At 41.4% G+C, this 22,394-nt stretch overlaps 1 protein-coding gene across 2 annotated transcripts in view; it reads right to left on the bottom strand.

The window, feature by feature from the left end:
- Positions 1 to 275: 275 nt before the first annotated feature.
- LOC137375834 (alpha-1B adrenergic receptor-like) overlaps positions 276 to 22,394 on the bottom strand; it is a 46,520-nt gene continuing 24,401 nt past the window's right edge. The window contains exons 2-3 of one of the 2 annotated variants that reach the window (XM_068043360.1): positions 12,810 to 12,911; positions 3,575 to 3,662 (exon numbers count right to left, since the gene is read on the bottom strand). In XM_068043360.1, coding sequence (XP_067899461.1) covers positions 12,817 to 12,911 — 95 coding nt within the window. In that variant the 3' untranslated portion in view covers positions 3,575 to 3,662; positions 12,810 to 12,816. Of the gene's footprint in view, positions 3,663 to 12,809; positions 12,912 to 22,394 lie in introns of both variants that reach the window. The other variant, XM_068043359.1, reaches the window with a different exon arrangement.

Here is a 22,394-nt window from a genome sequence, read left to right as displayed (position 1 = left end):
TCACTCTCCTTAACTCTTTTCCCACCAATGCTTGGCATTGTTTTTCACTTCTGTAAGGTGCCTTGGAGCATCTTCCCACATTAAAAATGCTGTTTAAATGCAACTTCTTGTTTCAGGAAAGCATTCTAGAGAATAGCTGTATGAAGGATCCCAGGGCTGAAATTACTCACAGAATTGTACTAGCTATCATTGGAAAAAGAAAATTGAGAAGAAACATCGTCCAGGTCTTTAAAATTCATAAAGTTATTTATAATATAGTATATAATGTAATGTAGGTTAGCTGTTACAGTAAGACTACGATTGTAGAAATCCATAATACAAGTACAAAATGAACACGTCTCAAGTGAAATTGAGATAAACATTCCTGTAAAATTGTCAGATATGAGAAATATTCACAGGAAAGGTAGCCAATGCTATGTCAATTGGCTCCTTTGGAAAATAGCTGGACAGATTGCCTATTTTTTCCATATGTTCTTTGGGGTGCACTCTGCAGTTGAGAAATCAGAAACTGTCATTAATTTAAACATGAAAATATAACTTTCCATGTGTTATGAACGCTGGACCTTGTAACATGATTGTGTTTATAAATTATGATTTTTAAAAGTTCAAGATGCAGTCCAGAAAGTCAGATGACCTCACATCCACTCTGTGAAAGGACAAGACAGAAGTCTTGGTTACCAGGACAACAGAGAACACAGTTCAAAGACTTTATTTTGAGAAACAGTGATGACAGGGCTAACTCCTGAAGAACAATGGGTTTCGCCATCCCAGACTTTCGGGTCGTAAAACAAGGAGTCAGTAATTTGGAAGATGCAAATGTACCAGGCAGCTTTAACACCTGGGAACAGTGGAAGGCCCAAGTGATTCTGTGAAATGAGACTTCTGGATTCTGCAAATTGGAACAGTACAATGGGCCATTACTTTTGAGTCCAGATCAATTTTACAGACTTTCTGAAGGCAGACAGGCTATAAGACGAGAACCCTGTGGTTGCGGCCTCACAGCAGGCTGCAAGAAAGGAAGACAACCAATGGAAGACAATCAGCTCAAGAGAGAGAGGGAGCACTAGCTCTCGGAAGCCAGATAGAGCAAAAGGCTGCAAAGACTTGAACCTGTTTCAAAAGTTGAAGTTTGTGGAGAAGTAGAAGACCAGCAGGACCACCAGAAAATGCCTTATTCATGGACATCTGGCTCAGAAGTGCTTAGAGAAATGAACGAAGAGGACATTGACTTTTGAAAAGGTCTAGGAGATCCAACCCATTGAAACTGGGAGCAGTTTGGGACTTTTAACCACAAAGGATTTGTCGTCGAAAGGACTGTGTAACATATAAGTATGGTGTGAGGTTTTCAAGTATTTTAATAAGAAAATGCCTTTCTTGTAATTTGGGATATCAGCTACTCACAAAGTACTGTTCAGTTAATGGGGATTTCTTTTAGTTTAGTTCTTATAATAAAGGTCTTAAAATGTTAAATCTTGTCATGTAATTCTTTAAATTGGTCTGAGGGTTCATATCTTGTATTTTTCACGTTAACAATCTCACTGAGGTCATAATAGAACGGAAAAGAAAATCAGGTGAAGGGTAAAATGGACCACTGATTCGCTGTCACCCATTTTGCACTATTACCCAGGACAAATTTATACTCCCCTCCTCTCCACAGATGTTGCCTGACTTGCTGCTTGGTTCCAACATTTTCTGTTGTTGTTCCCCGTATCTTTACCTTGATTAGTAGGACAAATCCAGAAACAAAAACTGCAAATAAATGATAAGCCAACCTATATTTTGACATGCATTAAGGGAATTTTTAACTTAAAATAATGTAAGGAAGGAGTTGTTGACTGTGCTTTGCACTCTGTAGTTATTGGTCTGGGATTGGCATGTGGAATAAATGATATGAAGAGCCGAGCCACATGGAACTCTGCACCACTTATGACTTGATCGACCTCATAGTTCACTTGTACCTCAGCCTGTAGCAATTGAGTTATTGAGCACACTGTCACTCAGAGAGATTTTTTCATGCACCACTGCTTCTATCTAGATGTGCTCATACTATAAAAGTTATCTACATATACAAGGAAATCCTTTCACTTTTTCAGGATATATGGGAATTTGCCAAACAATTTGTGGATTATAAAAAGTCTCCTTGCCAATTTACCTCTTTCTCCATTGATATTGTTGTCTCGATAAGTGTTGACAATGCAAGTAATGTAAATCAAAGAAAGTTGATTATTCATTTTGGAGGAGCACTACTTTTTAAAATATTTATTTAAAGATTTTCACAGACAAAAAGTGATGCATCATAAACATAGCTTGTCACATTTTATTATGATGAACAGCCTCCAGTAGAATTAATGGTTTAAAAACTTTATATGTTATTGTTGTCATTTTTTAAACTATTTTGAATCCTCCCTCTCATTGGTTCTTGACTCCCTGATCAAAATGATGGGACAGGTTACCTGTCCCCTTTCTTCAGCCTCTGCTATTAACAATCAGTAGCCAACTAATGGGAACAGTGGCTCAAGATGATCCATGCCTTTCCCTTCCTTTCTGGCCTGGTCTCCATTCACCACCTCCTGGCTACAATATACAGCCCAGCTCCGTGGGAAATTCAAACTGATTTGGTGAAAGGAGGTATCATGAAAATGAAACAGCATGGCCCAATACCATCCTGCGATACAGAAGCTTTATTTAAAGTAGAACACCTTTTGGTCATCCTCTCTGCAACAGTGTTTGTTTCATCCCAATTCTACAAAAGCATCCATCCCCAAATGTCTAAGAGACACTGTTTTATTTAAAATGGACTGAAACAGTTCTCAAATCACTGACCCTATAAATGCAATCAAAACATTTTAGTTGAAATGCAAACTGTGCATTGTAGACAATAGACATCTTCCTGAGGATATGAGGTTTTCATAGTAACATAATATACATCTGAAACAATAAATTATTACAAATACAGAAATGAAAGTAAAACATTTATGTAGTAATTATAATATTATGTGCATTTATACCTTTGTAAACAATATAGCATATAACAACACAGCATTTTCACAACAACAAGTCTTTACAAATGGAAGTCTCGGTTCTTGTTTAAATATTTGTTTCCGGAACATTAGGAGTTGTTTTACTATGAACGTTCTGTTGAAATTCTTCTGATATTGCTTGATGTCCAAAAGTCGCGGTTCTCTTTGTAATGATGGTTGAACTAGTACAGACTCCGTACTCTCCATTGATGATCTTTCTGGGTAACTCACTTTTCTCTTTTGATCTATTGGCCTGAAAGGAAGAGTGGTGAAAGGAAGGGAACAGCCTCCAGCCACGCAGGCTGCACATTTCCATGCTCTGCACCCTATTCTTGTCAATGAAACAGGGATTGGGACTCAATGACGACCTCCTCTCACTGCCATTGAAAATAACAGAGTCACCATCCACTGAGTCTTTTCTCTGTTGATCGAGAGAATTCATTTTCCAGTTGTAATTGTAAACCCGCCAGACCGGTCGCTTTCTGCGGTGACACTGGCATTTCAGAATCCGGATAAAAGCTCTTTTGAATTCTTTACTGGAGCAAGAGTAAATGATGGGGTTTAAGCAGCTATTAGAGTAACCCAGCCAAAATATTATTTTGAAGACAGTTTCTGTTGGTCTCAAGGAGGGAAAGAATGAACCTGCAAAGGAAAAAGTTCATAGAAGTTACATTCCCGTATTTGTAAATAAACAGGTTAATAAAAACTGTGTTTTATTCAACTCTTAATATTTAGAGTACAATGGTGCTCAGCTGCTTTATAACCTGAAATTGTTATCCACTTTTAAACACTGCATTCTCTTTCAATATAATTTTTTTTGAAAATATGATGCTTTTTTGGTGAAATCTATTAAATGGTGCCCATTTTCTGAAAGGTCTAAAGCTTTCCACTTTGTTGTGTTTTCTTGGGGTGGAACTTGCAAATCTCCTTACATATGTATACCAACTTAAAATACATTGAAAACTCTTATACCTGACTTTGGTCATGTGAAAACACATTTTAAAAGTGCTAACATGTACCTGCAGCACCTGTTACACATGTAGGTAGCACTGTGATGGGTATTTACAATATTTAATGCCTGTCACAGTAATGGTAAGTACAAAGCTTGTGGGCTGGATTTTCGTTACGGAGGCAGGAAACAGGAACCAGGGCTGGTTCTTGGTCAGAAACCCGCCTCCGGTGGGAAACTGATTCAGATTGAGATTTTCAAACGGGCAAACCCTTAATTGGTATGTAGACAGGTTTCCTGTCCACTTAGAGCCAGTAGGGCCAAGAATGGAGGTGAGACAGATCTAGTGTGGGATTGCCTGATTGCATGATGAGCTGCCGACTGCAAGATGCCACATAGGCCCACAGATAAGCCCTGAAATGACGTGGTTGCATAGAAATTCAGAGGCAATGGTGACATTGATGGCTGCAGGTAAGGGACTGCCATGGGAGTGTGGGGGCAGGAGGCTTCAGGTCATTGTGAATCAGAGCACAAAGGACTTGGATAGACACAGCCTCCTAAACCCACTGGTGCTCTGTTATTTACAGGTGACTGACTCTTGGGTGGTAGACCCGATGTCTTGAGTAGCACCTACTTCCCCTTGCAGCCCCTCCACTGTGCTCTTTTGGCCTCCTGCCGTCCAGGTGGTTGCGTCTGCTGAAGCTCATCCTACCTGCTTTGTCTATGTCAAAGTAGCTTGTTCCCATTTGAACTCCCTCAGCTGGGGTTCGTTCGTTCAACAGGCCTTCCCCTGCCAACATCAGCTGCCCCAGTAATGCCAGTGGCCTCACATCCCTCTCCGGATTCCTGCCACACACCACTAAGTAAAGCAAGTCTCACAGCTGCAGCAAGGGCTACTCTATGGCATTTTTGGAGCAGCGGAGCTTTATTTTGTGCCTCTGCATTATTTTAATCAGCCCTTCCCATAGCCATCATTGCCCCCCAGAGTGTTCACGACTTGTACACCCTGCCGTGTTCCAGATCTGGCGTTCTCTCTGCCCCCTTTAAAAAAATAAAAACTGCTGCTGACAAGTCTGTTAATGAGTTCCTCAATGAGCTCAACAGGCACTTAATTGGAGACGTGCAGGGTTGCCTTTTCCTCCCTCCTGGCATCCCGATAAAAAAGGCGTAGTGTTCTGGAGGCAACAGATCCTCAAGCCAACCTCCAAGAATGTGATCTTTAAATCGCGCTTGCACCCACCCCCACACCCAACAGGCTTTAAAAATCCAGCCCCATCATTGGTATGGTGTCTTGTGCCTGAGAATCATTTTTCAATTCCAGAGGAAAGCCACTGGGTGTCAGCATATCAATGTGACTTCAACGTGGGTTGAAAGATAATTTCATGCAAAAAAACCTGAAATCTAAATATGTGTTACTGAAATGGATCTCAATTCTGCTGGAATTATAAACAAACTGATCCACCTATCAATCAGCTGAATGAAAATTTCACCCTTACTCACGCACTCTCCACAGTCACTCAATCTGCAGTTCAGCTGTCTTCTTGGCTTCATGTCCTTATTTGGCTGATTAATTTTCCCAGAATCAAAGGAGAGATTTGCTGTGGTCACCATTGATTGATGTTCCCTCTTTTTCTACCCATGCCCCAAAAAGACGGGCCATGATTTTCCTTCACCATAACAGTTTAGGGATCTGTCTCTCCTCCACCCCCAGACCCTGCTGTTGCCTTGTAAGCAGCTGCTATATAATCTGAATTTATTATCCACTTTTAATATTGTATCCCCTGGAAAATGTAACCTTGGAGCCTAAGAATCACACGTCAACACATATTCTTGTGGATTCTGGCTCCCCGCCCCCCCCCCCCCTCAACATCACAGCCCCGCCGCACCCCCCCGCCCCGCCCCCCATCACCCCCACACCCAAGTACAACCTTGAGACGAAAATTAAGGTTTGGGTATCTGAAGGAGAAGTTACTACCTGCTCAGTTGATAATCCTGTCCTGGAAAATGAAAGGGTATCTTTCCAGAATGTTCTCCTTCCCCGACCCCCCACCCCGACACTGAGAGGGCTGTTGCCACCCACTGCTGAAGTAGCTTCCTTGCCTTTCATAGTTCCACCTTATCTGCATTTTTTCCTGTCTTCTCCACTACTTCTTCCTTCCTGCCCCCTTACTCTTCTTCCCTTCTATCTCTCCCCTTTTCCTTCTCACCATCTCCTTTCTTCCTCTATAACTCCCCAACTCTCCCAATTTTCCCTTTTCCCTTCCTGCCTCCTTCTTCTTAATCACCTGGGTCTAGTTAACTTCCTGACCTCTAACGTTGTCTGATCTGAATATCGCAGTTGTTCTGAACTCCAATAGATCATGTTTTATCTGTGTTTGTTGTAACAGGTCAAAATAGTAAGCAATGCTAGCATATCACTAGGGCTGAAAAAAATTAATTGCAAATCCTACACTGTTTCCTGTTAAAAGTAGTTGAAGCAGTCTTTGTCATTACGCTTTAGCCATCACATCTGGACTTCCCATGCCACAAAATCATTATCAACAGGAAGTAAATGTAGTCTCAAGATATTTATATAATATATTATGAATAGTCCATCGGCACTCCAGATGTCACATACTGTCTAATATAATTTTCTGTATCACAGTTAATACTAGTGCCAGAATATCTGCAGATTCTTAATTGGTTTTCCCATGAACAAAGCCCTGGTTCCAGTTTTCACACAGAACTGTAATTGACCTGAGCATTCATCTCAAGAATGCAAAGCAATTCTACCTTGTGGCCTTAATGAGGCAAGAGCCTACCCATTAGCAGCAGAATAATATGTTATGGTTTACTTGTAATGTTCCTTCCCTTATAAAATGTTGCATTCACTGATTCTGATTTATCATGAGCAACTGTACAGGAGGAGTGAGCCTTTGGCTTAATGACAGCAGTCCTGCCTCTGAGTCAGGAGGTGAAGACTTTCAAGCCTCACTTCAGACAGCCCTGGTGAGGGGAGACTGGAATATGGTCTACAAGTACTGGGTTTACATCTTGTGGGTAATTACATCTGGCTGGAGAGAACACTGGTCCCTCCTCTGATTTAGAAGGGTTGGGCTTGGGCCCTAGTCCAGCAAGTGCAGAGTCGAATACTGGATTAATGTTCAGCCGAAGTACTTGTGTCCAATGTGAGAGTCCCTCAACCACCCACCACGCACCCCCCCCCCCCCCCCCAAACAAAATCATCATAAAGAATAGGTGAGTCCTTGGTTGCAGTCCTTCCTAGGAGAAGGTATGTGGAATAAAAAAAACAAGAAGGAATCAAAAAACACCTCAGCTACTCTTGCTTAGTAAATGGCTTAAGAATCTCATGTATGAGACCTGCGTTAAGACCTGCCTGAGGGCAGAACACGTCTGGATGGACAGACATCATGGGGTATCTGGGAGAAACCTGTACACATGTGGATATATAAGCTTTCAGACTTTTCCATTATGCTTTAGGATCACACCTTATTATAATCAATACAATTTTTTGTATCACATTTTAAAAGTATAAAAGAGAAAGAAAGACCGTTATCAGTCATTTCTTACTAGTTTCTTTTGACCATATGAAAAGATAGGATTTACAAGTAGCTACCAATCTACTGAGATATTTTTGGAGCAATTAGTCTCTAATGGACCTCAAGATGTGCTCAATAGCAATTATCCTCAAATTGATTTTAGAATATATCTGCTGAAAGTTGCCCTGTAGCATTAAAGTGACATCACAATTACACAAACTCCATCTTAGCACCAGAGTAATCCATTATGCATTACCTGGTATAGTGCTCCTGACCTTAAAAAAAATCTTCTGACTTAACGTGAAGTCAGCTGGTGTTTATAAAAAAAAATGCATCTTTGTAACTAATGGAGGTGAGATATGCAAAATAACTCACCCAATGATATGGAAAATAAACCTCAGAAGTCCATGGATCACATGCTTCAAGATGTACATAAACTCATTACATTCCACATCCCATCACACTAAAACAACTGTTAGATCTAAAGCAAAGGCTGTGGTCCAGCATTAAAATCAAAGAATTTTCATTTAGTAATGTTAGTACTTGATATATGGAGCTGGATTTTCAAAGTGGGGTCGGGAACCTGACACCCGAATGAATTCCGGGTCCCAACCCTGCGCCTGAGCTGCATCGCTTTCACAACTTTATTTTTAAATATAAACTCCCTAATTGGGCAGGAGGAAAGCTTGGTGCTCAATTAGAGATACCACATGCCTCCAAGAGGTGGGAGCTGCCTGACTGGCACCAGCGGCAAAAACAGGTGACAACCATGTTGGGGGCTGCTGCTGCCTTACCAAAGAGAGCAGGCAGCTCCTTGAAGGGGCTGCAGTGTCCTCGATGATGGTAGTAACCATGCAAGCTAGATGACAGTAGAGTGCTCAAATCAGCACAAGTAGCTCCAGGAAAGGTTAGCTTAAATTAAATGGAGAGAAAAGTTTCTGATGTCCCCGCAGTGAACCCTACAGCTGTGCACTAACATGCACCAAACTCTTCTTTTCTTTTTATTTCCAAAATATACTTCATTCATAAAAATCTGTAAAAAAATACATTACCAGTTTCAAAAAGCACCAAGTCAAAAAATACAAACAGTGCAAAGGAGGTCCGTTTGCTTCATTACAATCATGAGTTGTCTCACAACCCTTCCATTTCACATTTGTCATGCCAATTACATTTTTACATTTTACAGCAAATGAAAATTTTCCCGATACAGTTCGAGGGGTTTCCCATGGATTCAGCCCCTCAGTTCAGCTTGGTGGGGAGACCTTACACTGTGGTCTTTCCCCATTGAGCCTTTGCTGCGGCTGCCCCAAGCTTTAGTGCGTCCCTCAGCACGTAGTCCTGGACCTTGGAATGTGCCAGTCTGCGACATTCGGTCATGGTCAACTCTTTGCGCTGGAAGACCAGAAAGTTTCGGGCAGACCAAAGGGCGTCTTTCACCGAATTGATAGTCCTCCAGCAGCAGTTGATGTTTGTCTCGGTGTGTGTCCCTGGGAACAGCCCGTAGAGCACAGACTCCTGTGTTACAGAGCTGCTTGGGATCAACCTTGACAAAAACCACTGCATCTCTTTCCACACCTGCTTTGCAAAGACACATTCCAGGAGTAGGTGGGCAACCGTCTCTTCCCCACCACAGCCACCGCGGGGGCATTGTGCGGAGGGTGCGAGACTTCGGGCGTGCAGGAAGGATCTGACGGGGAGGGCTCTTCTCACCACCAGCCAAGCTACATCTTGGTGCTTGTTTGAAAGTTCTGGTGATGAGGCATTCCGCCAAGTGACTTTGGCGGTCTGCTCGGGGAACCATCCGACAGGATCCACCATCTCCTTTTCCCGTAGGGCCTTGAGGACATTCCGTGCATTGCCTGATGGATCGGTGGTCAAAGGTGTTTTCCCGCAGAAACTGCTCCACGAAGGATAGGTGGTACGGCACGGTCCAACTGCATGGAGCGTTCCGCGGCAATGTGACCAGGCCCATCCTTCGCAACACCGGGGACAGATAGAACCTCAGCACGTAGTGACACTTGGAGTTTGCGTACTGGAGGTCTACACACATCTTGATGCAGCCGCACACGAAGGTGGTCATCAGGATGAGGGCCATGTTGGGTACATTTTTCCCGCCCTTATCCAGAGGTTTGAACACCATGTCCCTCCGGACCCGGTCCATTTTGGATCCCCAGATGAAGCGGAAAATGGCTCGGGTGACCGCCACAGCGCAGGAGTGGGGTATGGGCCAGACCTGCGCCACGTACAGCAACAACGTGAGCGCCTCGCACCTGATGACCAGGTTCTTACCCACAATGGAGAGACCGATCCTTTGTCCCCTTCACCGTCAGGTCAGACTACCTCTAGGTACTGGGGATATGGTTCGGAACGGCAGAGGCATGCACCAAAACCTGGGAAGAGTGAGTAGCCAAGGTACAACACAAGTTGAGCATGTGGGGGCCGCACCAAACTCTTCGGGTTCGCCGAAATAAAGATTTAAAATTCTAATCGCGACTGCACAGGCCTCTTAACAAGTTCCTTAAGTAACTTAAGGGGCTCTTAATTGGCAGCGAGCATGTTTCCAGTTCCCTCCCCCCCCACTGGCCCTTCAAAAATTCAAAACTGCCCTGGACGTGTCGACATCCCAAAATGACCTCCGGCACCGCAATTTTGAAATCCCGCACACACCAGGTCCCGTTCCCATGGCCTTTTGAAAATCTGGCCCATCAGGTCATGTGATGGCATCAGTGCTAATATAACCCACTGACTTTAATGCTACATGCAATACTAAATGGGACTTAGCAAAATATGTAGTGCCCTTGATGCCCCTTTCATCTGCCTCTTACATATGCCTAAGAATGCAAGTAGACCTGCTGCCTGCTTGTGTATGTAGTTTAAGAGGAGCTAAATACACCATAATTTGAAGCTGTCATTTAGACTGTACATTGATTTTTGAAGAAATATACTGAGGTATGTTTGGTTATGTATTTGTCCTTGAGTTTACAATAAAAGTTTCAACAGCTGGTTGCAGTGTTCTGTTGGAATGTGGAGCAGCTGTCTACAGTCACAATGTATCTAAATAATACCATAGATAGCAGCACAAATACAAGCAGGCAGCCCACTGCAAGGGAATGATGGAAATTATTGGATAATGCAGTTATAATTTATGCTTCCCACCTGATTTAAATGCAGGTAGAACATCAGATATTGAAGATAATACATCCAAAAATAGAGGGGGCAGGGGGGGAAATCAAGTCTTCTATCATCATTAATTAGTGGGCACCATAATTCACAGCGCTGCTTCTGTATGTCTCAATACATGACCACTTTTAATACTGCAATGATAAATTATAATACATGATCATCTCAATTATATTATGCTGGCCTATTTGCTCAAAGCAAGAATGCAATTGATGCAGTTGTTTCAAGTATGCATTAAACATATTGACTTCCAGTGGATGGTGCTATTGCTTTAAGGAGCTAGAGCTTTTCCGTTTTCGTTGGGCTCGAGCTACCGCCTACGGTGCTGTACCCGTGCCACCTACAGCATTATGGCAAAGTTACTGATTGCCATTTAAAGACATATACCAATGTTATAAATGCAGCCAGGATACTTTTTCCAGTGAGCATATTGTAAACTAAGAGTAGCTAAGCCATTTGTTAATTTTTGCCTTTAAATTTATAAACAAAAGATTAAAGCAATTTTTTATAGCATTAGAAATGGGGAAATATGCAACTTTATGACTATTGAGAGCAGGAAGGCAGAAGAAAGATAGCAGAATGACTCTTCAGAGACAGGAATCTAGCCCTGGGGAGAGGGAGGGGTAAGCAGAAGATATTAATTTGTCGTCAGTGGGGAAAGAGGAGATTATGACTGAAGCTAGATCATTTTTTCTCTAATATTCTACATTAGGATTTGTTATAGAATATATGGAGAATCAGTGGATATGACACAGCTGGCAAAACACTACACTTCATACACAAATGATCTGCGTGTGTGAGATGTGTATGGAATGTGTTTTCATTTAATGAAGGAGCACTAAGTGTGCTTGGCCATGAAATAATGGGATTGTTTTTCTCCTTTCTGATTTCATTAGTTTAGATATAAAGTTATCATTGATTTTGCAGTTAAGCTACTTAAAGTATTACACTCTCCTTACTTTAAAATGCAATAACCTGTATCATAGGCAGTGCATCTCTGGCTCATGTACCTATTTAATGTCTTAACAAATTGAGATTCCTCAATAAAACTTAGAAAACTGGTTTTTGAATTAGGGTTGATCTGAACTATTGATTTTAAACTTGTTCTATTAGCAAGTCCTTTGATGATAGATTAAAACTGCAGTACCCATTTGCCACACATTTATTTACCAATTTCATGTCTAATTTATTGATACAAAGTGAACCAAACATGGAACCATTTGAGGAATAATCATAAAGTCATTGAATTTTTCAGCACAGAATGAGGTTATTCAACCCATTGTGCTTATGCCAGCTCTTTGAAAGAGATAGCCAAACAGTCCTGCTTCCCTGTTCCTTCCCCACAGCCCTGAAAATCTTTCCTTTTGAAGTATATATCCAATTTCCTTTTAAAAATTATTGTTGAATCTCCTTCCACAACTATTCCAGATCAAAACAACTCACTGTGTAAAAAGGTTTCTCCTCACCTCCCTTCTGGTTCTTTTACCAATTATTTTAAATCTGTGTCTTCTGGATATCAATTCTCCTGCCAATGGAAATGGTTCCTCCCTATCTACTCCATCAAAACCATTCATAATTTTATAATTTTGAACATCTCTATTAAATCTCCTCTTAACTTTTTCTGTTCTAAGGAGAACAATCCCAGCTTCTCAGTCTCTCCACATAACTGAAATCCCTCATCCCAGTCTAGTAAATTTTCCCTGGACTCTCTCTAAAACCTTGATCTTGAACTAAGTTATGACCTTCTATGCCATATTATTAACACATGGAATTCCCAATCTCAATTGAAGTGGTACTGGAGTCACTACCATTTATTAGTCCAAAATCAGATGAGGACAAGATTGGGACAGAGTGAATTGTGAAATTGTGGCTTGGGTTATGAAGTTTTTACATCATAAAACAGAATTAACTGAGAAAAGAAATGGACTTGCATTTTAAAAATCAATTTTTTGCATCCTGTTCGTAGTTCCAGAAATTTCCAGACAGCCCATTCTCAATTCAAAACTTATCAAATTACAGCACTAACTACTACTAGGCATTAGTTTGTAATATGGCAGAGTTAAGATGCCTCCCCATAGGAAGAATGTGGAAAAAGGGACTGCATTGGACAGTGTTCCTTACCCAGTGCTTAGCAGCTGGTTACAGAGCAGCATTCACAGTGGCCTGGAAGCAGGTCATCCACTTGCTTCTCAGGGAGGGAGTGGTGTTTGGGAATGAAGGAACCTAACAAGAGGGAGAAAATAGCTAGAACATGAGATTTGTACATTATGCATTCTTCTAATTCTATTCCATACACTTCATATAAGAATCATACAGAAAGTCCCACTTATAAGTGTTATGTGAGAAGTAAAGTGTGCTTACATTGAAAGCTGCAATCTCTTTTTATACTGAAAAAGCAAAACTGTTGGTGAGAAGCTTAACAACATTTAAATAAATGAATTACAGGTTATAACAAAGTTGATTTTTTTTTCTAGATTTCCATATATGGTAAATGGTGCTATGCAGGAAAAGCATTGATACCACCTTTGCCTGTGGATCAGCTCAAGCTCCACTCCAAGACTTGAGCATATATATTCTACAGTGCTGTATGAAGGGAGTGCTTCTTTCCACAAACATGCCAATTCTACAGACCTTTCTCTGTGAATGACAACCCACAAAGCATCCATTCACAAAAACTACAGAAAGAAACTTCCACATATTTCCAAGAACAGCAGCTGAAATTTCAAAGTCACCATAATTTTCTGCCAAAATCATTAGTTCAATTTTTCTATGTTGGATACTCATTACCACTCATTCTGCTAGACTATCTATGTCCTCCTATAGTTTTCACAATACTCATCAAATTTATTATAGCCTCCAATTTGGTGTCAGAACTAAATTTCAATATTGTTCTCTCACTTCCTTAGTCCAGATCTTTTATGTATATAGTAAATAAGAACAACCTAAACAAAGACCCCGTGCACTATCCAATTTGAGAAACTTTCTTTTACATGTATCCTTTGCTTTCTGCCCTCCACCCAGCTCTCTATCCATGTGGCTACACTCCCCTTAATTCCATGTGCCATTATCTATGCCATAAGTTTCATTTGTGCTACCTCATAAAATAATTTATGGAAATACATATAAACCACATCCATTGATTCCCTATCTGATATCATTATGGAAGCATTATTTTCACAATGAGTGCAGAGGTTCAAGAAAGCACCAATTACTCCAGGAAAAGTAGAGAGGACAATTACCGCAGCATTGTTCACATTACAACAACTAAAAAAATTAGAAAATCATAGAATCATAGAATGATTACAGCACGGAAGGATATCATTTGGCTTGTCATGCCTGTGTCAGCAGTCTATAAGAACTGTTCAGTTAGTCCCACATTCCTGCCTTTTCTCTGTAGCCCTGCAAATTGTTTCTCTTTAGGTAATTATCCAATTCCCTTTTGAATGCCATGATTGAACTATAACTTCTTTGTTTTTGTACTCAATGTCTCTATTTATAAAGCCCAGGATCCCACATACCTTATTAAGTGCTTTCTCAATCTGGCCTGCCATTTTCAACGACTTGTGCACATATATTCCCAGGTTCCTCTGCTGCTGCACCCTCTTTAAAATTTATTTTGTGTTGCTTTTCCTTGATCTTCCTACCAAAATGTATCACTTCACACTTCTCTGCATTAAATTTCATCTCCCATGTGTCCGCCCATTCCTCCTGCCTGTCAAAATGCTCTTGAAATCTATCATTATCCTTCTCACAGTTCTTCTAAGTTTCGTATCATCTGAAAATTTTGAAATTGTGCCCTGTACCCCCAAGTCTAAATCATTAATATAGATCAATGGTCCTAATACCAGCTGCTGGGGAAGCCCACTGTATATCTTCCTCTAGTCCAAAAACATCCATTCACCTTGATTCTCTGCTTCCTGTCACCGATTTCATATCCATACAGCCACTGTCTCTTTTATTTCATGAGCTTCAACTTTGCTGACAAGCCTGTTATTTGGCACTTTATCAAACACCTTTTGGAAGTCCATGTACACCACATCAACCATATTATCCTCATTAACCCTCTCTGTTACTTCATCAAAAAACGCAATAAAATTAGAAACATGATTTCCCCTTAACAAACCCATGCTGGCTTTCCTTAATTAATCCATATTTGTCTAGATGACTCTTAATTTTGTCCCAAATTATCATCTCTAAAAGGTTTCCCACCACTGAGGTTAAACTTACTGCCTGTAGTTACTGGGTTTATCATTACACCTTTTTTGAACAAGGGTGTAACATTTACAGTTCTGTCATCCTCTGACACCACTCCTGTACCTAAGGAGGATTGGAAGATTATGGCCAGTGCCTTCCGAGAACAATACATTGTGGAACCAACTAGGGTAAAAGCTATTTTAGATCTAATATTATGTTATGAAGCAGGGTTGATTACTAATCTCATAGTGAAAGATTCTCTGTGAAAAAGTGATCATAATACAATTGAATTCCATATAAGATTGAGAGCAACATACTCAAGTTCAGAACAAGCATCTGAAACTTAAACAAAGCCAATTTCATGGGTATGCAGAGAAAACTGGCTAAAGCTGATTGGGTAAATAACCAGTGGGAAATATTTAAAGAAATGATTCAAAATGTGCAACAAATATACGTTCCATTAAAAAAAAAACTCAGTCTAAAAGATTTATCTGTGGCTAACAATGGAGGTTAAGGATAGTATTAGATTAAAAGAAGATGCTAATAATGTTAAGAAGAGTAATATTGTAAGCCTGAGGATTGGGAGTGTTTAGAAACCAGCAAAGGACAATCAAAAAGTTGATAAAAAATAGAATGAGGGTTAACTAGCCAGGAATATAAAAATGGATTGTAAGAGCTATTACAAGTATATTGAAAGGAGGAGAGTAGTTAAAGTAAACTGCAGCCCCTTAGAGGCAGAGACAGGAGATATTATCATGAGGAATGAGAAAATGACAGAGACGTTGAACAAATATTTTGGGGGAATTTTATGCTTCCCCCCACCACCCCCCCAGCTGATTTGGAGGCGGGAGAGCGTATAATTGGCTGGGATGGTGGTGGGGGAAAACCCGCAACCTTCCTGCTTCTGCCAAAATTAAGTCTGAGGCAGGAAGACCTGTGAATGGCTTTCCCTCCCCACTGCCAATTGAGGCCCTTAGGTGGGCAATTAATACCTAATTAAGGGCCTTATCCTGCCACCATCACAATTAGCCCAGTGGCAGGCCTGTCACCGCACAGGAAGCACAGCAAGAAAAACCATGCAGGTTGATGGCTGGCTCCGGGTTGGGGGCGGGGGTCGTTTGTTAAAAGGCAATCAGCACCCTGCTGACAGCCACCCTCCTTTCCCTGCGATCCCCACCCCGCAAAGACCCCTCCTGCTCTGACCAACCTGTGGCCTGGGTCCAGCACCACTCCTAGGCCTTGGATGAGTGGTCCATTGGCAGCAATTACCACATCCCGGTGGTGCTGCTCACTTAAAGAGCTGCCGGCCTCTGATTGGCCAGCAGCTCTCTGAAGCTATTTACAATCTATATTAATGACTTAGACGTAGACACGGAGAGTAATGGATCCAAGTTTACTGATGATACAAAGCTAGGTGGGAATATAAGCTGTGAGGATGACACCAAGAGGCTGCAGAGATATAGACAGGCTAACTGAGCTGGATTTTGTTGAGCTCCCGGCGTCGGGCTCTCAGACGGGGTGGGGGTGGGGGCAGAAGATTGGAGTGGCAGTGGCCCGCCAGGGAGCCCGACGCCAGGAATGCTGGCACTATCTTACCTGTGGCAGGGAAGCTCCGTGGTGGCACAACCACCACTCTGTGATGGGACCCGGATTTGAATATTAATATCACCTATTTAAATACATTTAAATGGAAGCTGGAGTGATATTACCAGCAGTTCCGGATCCTCCGAGTGACGTGTGGCACTCCCATGCTTCACTTTCCTGTCCAGGGAAATCTGGTGCCACTGATGTAGGGAAGGGGGGATCTCTGCATTTGTAGTGAGTGGGGGGTGGGGGGGAAGGGGTGAACTCTGCACTTAGTGCAGTTGGGATGGAAAGCGGTAATCAGGGCTTTTCTGGGGTAGTTTCGGGGGGTGGGGGGTGTTGGTCAAACTTTATTTTTGGTTGCAGTTGGGGGGGGGAGGTGGTGGGGTCAACTTCATCTGTCAACGCAGCCCTGGCAGCCCTTTAAAAATGGTGCCGGCGCCTGCAAAGAAACTGGTGACGCTGTTGCCGAGGTTATCCCCACCGCATGACCTAGTGGGGGGGGGGGGAGGGGGCACAGCTGCCCTGCATATTATAATGGGCCGCCATTTGCTAGATTGTGGTGGCATGGTGGCGCATACGGGCTGCCATTTTTTTCGCCCGTTGCCGGAAACAGCAGCAAGAAAATAAAATCTAGCGCAGTGTGTGGGAAACAAGTTGGCAGATGGAGTATAACGTGGGGAAGTGTGAGATTATTCACTTTGGTAATAATAGAAAAGCAACATTTTTTTCAAAGGCTTGAAACTATTAAATGATGTTCAGAGAGACTTGTACATGGAACACAGAATGTTAACTTTTTTTTTATTCAGTCATGGGATGTGAGCAAGGTCGGCATTTATTTATTGCCAATCCCTAATTGCAGGTACAGCACTCAGTCAGGGAGGCAAACGGCATTTTAGTTCTCATTGCAAGGGAAATAGAGTACCAGAATGAGGATGTCTTGCTACAATCTTTTAGGGCTTTAGTGAGGCTACACCTGGAGTACTGTGTGCAGTTTTAGTCTCCATATCGAAGGAAGGATATACTTGCTTTAGAGGCAGTACAGTGAAGGTTCACTAGGTTGGTTCTGGGGATGAAAGTGTTGTCCTACGATAAGAGGCTGCATAAATTGGACCTATACTGTCAGGAGTTTGAGAGATGATCTCATTGAAACATACAAGATTCTGAATGGTCTTGACAGGGTAGACACTCAGAGGTCGTTTCCCCTGCCTGGGGAATCTAGAGCATGGAGGCACAGTCTCAGGATAAGGGGTTGATCATTTCGGACTGAGATGAAGAGAAATTTCTTCACTCAAAGGGTTGTGCATCTTTGGAATTTTCTACCCCAGAGGGTTGTGAATGCTTCATTGTTGAATATATTCAAGGCTGGAATAGACAGGTTTTTAAATTCTCGGGGCATCAAGGGTTCAGGGGGATGGGTGGGAAAGTGCAGTTGAGGCAGATGATCAGCCATGATCATGTTGAATGGTGGAGCAGGCTCGAGGGGCCGTATGGTCTACTCTGGCTTCTATTTCTTATGTTCTTACTTCCAAAGTGGACTGTTGGTCTTCAGGCCCAGGGTGACTGAATGGAGAAATTGATATCTACCAGGTTCCAGTATATTTGGGGCTGTAACTTGGAGGGCATTGGAGATAGCCAATGTGCCTTCTTTCAAGGTTTTAGGGATATAAGTTCTTCAATAAGGTTTGTTATCCGACAGATCAATGACTAACAATATCCTATTCTTAGAGAGAGTGTGCAGGATAGTACTCCTAGGAAACTGCTTTTTCTCAATCCAGCCTCTCTGCTCAGTCCTGTACCCTCATCATTTTCATGCTCCTCAGCTTCAAGATATTCAATTTCGGACTCTTTACCGTCTTCAGCAATTTCTATTCTGAGGTCTTTTGGAAAAGAAAAATTGTAGAGGTCACAGCAGATCACCACAATTCACGAAACTGTCCCAACCTATCTGAATCTTCCCTTCAGCATTTCTATTGTCTGCATTTGAGACTAGTTCCAGTGTTCCTCCACTGTGCTGGTGCTCCTACGCAATGGTATTAGCAGTGTAGAATTGGATACCTCTTCAGAACCAGCCAGCACTTTGCTCTTGATTCTGAAAAAGTGTAGGGAACTATGAATGAACAATGAGTCATGGCAGCTTCCGGTATACTAGGCATTAACATGTAGGAATCTGTGCCTATTGTTTCACACTAATTAAACATTCAAGGTGTGAAATCACTTTTTGGTTCAGAAAATTGTTTAGATTCACAGTACGTGCTCATGGACCTCAAGTGTGAACTATTGTTTTCTTCACTGATAGAAGACTAAATGAATTAATAAAAAATAAAGGCACACTAAATCATTTGTCTTGCTTCTGCATTAAAATTTAATGAACTGAGCTGCCTTGGCAAAAAGGACATTAATTACTTATCTATGCAAGAATGGATAGCAAATTGACTGACCTGGAAGAAACCACTGGTTACCCTTTGGAACTATCTGGTGGCAAGAAAATGAATTACTGCAACAATTTTCTCAGCTCCAGTAAGTACTGTCTAGAATAAATTATGGAATTTAAAATGCGTGATGCCATCTCATTCTAAATTTGCAACAGTTGAAGAGCGTGCTATTTCTTCACCTTATCCTCAATTCTGGTGGAGTTTATGGCAGAGCATAATTGGGAGGAAACCTGGTAGATACACATTCCAACCCAAATTTCGGACCTGACTGATTGGGAGATAACCTGACCAATCATTCATTTAATTGGAGTATCAGGCCATACAAAATCACTAATGCAAAGATTTGTGCATCAATATATAGAAATTGATTCCGACCACAACTAAAGAATTAATTGTCAGTGCTTCTCTGATAGCTCGTTGGGCAGCTGCAATGCTTAATGTTGAACTGAGCCATACGTAACAAAGTGCCAAATGTGTGAACACCCCCAGTCTGTGCCGAGTTAACTGATCTCAGCAGGGATAGCAGTACCAGTCTATGGGCAAGGGAGGTCTCCTAACCCTTGATATTATCAAGCATCCCTTCCTAGAAAATGCAATTTCTGTTCAGGACAGGATTAGCAATGATGTGCCAATGGTCAGATAGCCTGGCAATACTTATTGTGAAGACTCACACCTAAAGATTGGTCACTTGAATGAGGTAGAAAAATGTAGCCAGCAGTCAGGTTTGTACCCAATCTTAAATCATTGGCTTCAGGAAAAGAGGGGAGAAAAACTGCAGGACAAAAAAAGCACCTTGGACAGTGAAAAGTTTACAGCAAAGGCAGTGAATATTGATCAAAAATCCCACGCAAAAGACAAGCAATATACACGTTAATAGAAAAATAAAAGCAAAATACTTTTGCTGAAATAAAAACAGAAAGTTCTGGAAATACACGACAGGTCTGGTAGCATCTGTGGAGAGAGAAACAGTTAACATTTCAGGTCTGTGACCAGAGTCACAGACCTGAACCGTTGACTCTGTTTCTCTGTCCATGGATGCTGCCAGACCTACTGCGTGTTTCCAGCACTTTCTGTATTTATTTATGCACTTTCACAGCTCCATTGAACAATTAAGTACTTATCTGACACCTTACAATGAGAATTCAGTTGTGTAATTATGTGTCAGTTAAAAATACAATCTGCTAAACTCAATAAATGGGTAATGATCTATCAGGGGATGACAATGGAGTTTAGATTATTAAGTGTTTAAGGCAGCAGCTGAAACTGCCATTAAATAAATTAAATACAGTACAATTCCAAGCTCACACTGGTCTACAATTCCAATAGAGAACATTCGCATCATGTCCTGGAATTACAATGATTCACGTTTATACATTTACAAATACTTTTAGTTTCAATATAGTCATGGTTGGTTACAGCCATACACAATCAGACCAACACCTACTGTTCCAGAATTCCAGTTATACATATTCACATATATTACGACCAGGTGAGAAAGGTGTCTAGGGGTCCCTTTCAGCCTTCACCTGGTCTTACGGTAACAGAGTTTAATTTTAAACACACCATGTTTTTAGCTCCCCCTTGGTGAATCCTTGTTCATCACTTTCCAATTATAAGGTAAAGAAACCAGCACAGACAGGTTTCAGGAAGAAAAGTTGAAATTTATTAAATTTAAACTCTAATTCGATTGATGCTTATGGATACATGACACGCTCATGCTAGCATGCATACGCGATACACACATGCAAATAGAGACAGAAAAGAGCAGAAGAAATAAAGTGGAAAAGTTTGAGGCAATATCTGGAGAATTTTTGTTATGGGTCTTCGAGCTCACTGTAGAGTCCTTGTTGGAGGTAGATCTTGCTTTTCGTTGGGGCCCAATATTATTCTTAAATCTTGTTCGCTGTAGGAGACTTTTCTCTCTTGGGGTTTGTGTGTCTTCATTGGATTCAGAGGCTTGTGAGAAAGAAATGGAAACAGGCAGATAGGAGAGGCCGTGGCAAGCCAGCCAGGAGAGATCTTCTCAGTCCAGGAGCATTCTGCTTTCTGCTCCAAACTGTTTGTACAAATAAAGAAACTCAGGTTGCCCAGCAGGTTAGTCATGTGACTAGTTGGTTTGATCATGTCCATTTGTGTATTCAGCCATCTTAGCAGTCAACCTGGAATGCGAGCTTCCCCCACCTTCAACAACTGGTGATCAAAAGTCCATTGTGAGTTGAATGTGTCAGGAAATGGCTGCTTTGTCCTTCCAAACACTGTCTGTTAATATGTAAATGTATTTCCAGCCAAGATCTGGCAATTTTTTAAAGCAAGTCCTTTCTTCATTTCAACAGCAGTTTGAAATTTAATGTCCATGTGGCGAACTTAATAGGCCTCACGCTTGGCAGGTGGGAGCCTGCATAATACATACCACCTACAGTTACAGTAGAACACACGTATTGATGCATACTGGTCTATAATTAATACACCCTTGCCCTATTGTAGTTCACAGCAATATATACTGCAGTTAACACAACATAACGGGACAGAATTTACTGTCAATATAATAGTGAAGCTAATGACATTCACCATTAATTATACACAAATTGCAAAACAAATTCAACTGAGGACAAAAACAAGAAATGCTGGATTCACTCAGCAGGTCTGGCAGCATCTGTGGAAAGAGAAGCAGAGTTAACGTTTCGGGTCAGTGACCCTTCTTCTGCTTCTCTTTCCACAGATGCTGCCAGACCTGCTGAGTGAATCCAGCATTTCTTGTTTTTGTTTCAGATTTCCAGCATCCACAGTATTTTGCTTTTATTCAACTGAGGACAGATGGTTAAACATAAAAATCAGGATGATGCTATCCGAAGATGCATCACTTTGCTGTTAGCTTCCCAAAACAGCATCTCGCTGTCTGATTCAGCTTTCAAATACATTGAATGGTGTGAAGTCCTATACATGCACTGTAGATATAAACTAAATTCACCAAAGATAATTACAACATGTCCATTTCAGGCTCAGTACCTTTTTAACAGTGTGATCAATCTTAATCGCTCTATCACTGAAAATTAACTCTTACAAGTGTAGAGTCTCATTTGTTCAGATTTTAATTGATGTTGGGTGGTTTTAATATTTGAATTCCTTTTTTAATTTTCTCTTTCTGTCTGTTTCTACTCTTGCTTTTAATCCCATCTTTCTTTGTCTCTCTTTATTTCACTTTCTGCACTTGGTTTGGTATTGAATTCACTATTCCAACTTACACTTCCTGATTCAGACTCTGTGCTGCTCAGTAGAATGCTTTAATCTGATTGGTTAGGCAGATATCCAGTTGCTTGCCCTGTTGACACAAGTCCCAGATACCTTGTAGAGAATGTCACAATATTTCAACTCCCCACTTACAGCAACTTACTGTCTAAAGGTTTATGGAAATTAAATGAGCAAGGGTAAAGCTAAGTTCATTCGTTGGTTAGAATAGCATCTGGCCCCATTAACACACACTGCAATGTACATA

This window comes from Heterodontus francisci, chromosome 12 (assembly GCF_036365525.1).
Source record: "Heterodontus francisci isolate sHetFra1 chromosome 12, sHetFra1.hap1, whole genome shotgun sequence".
NCBI lineage: Eukaryota > Metazoa > Chordata > Chondrichthyes > Heterodontiformes > Heterodontidae > Heterodontus > Heterodontus francisci.
This window is presented reverse-complemented; position numbering and strand designations above follow the sequence as displayed.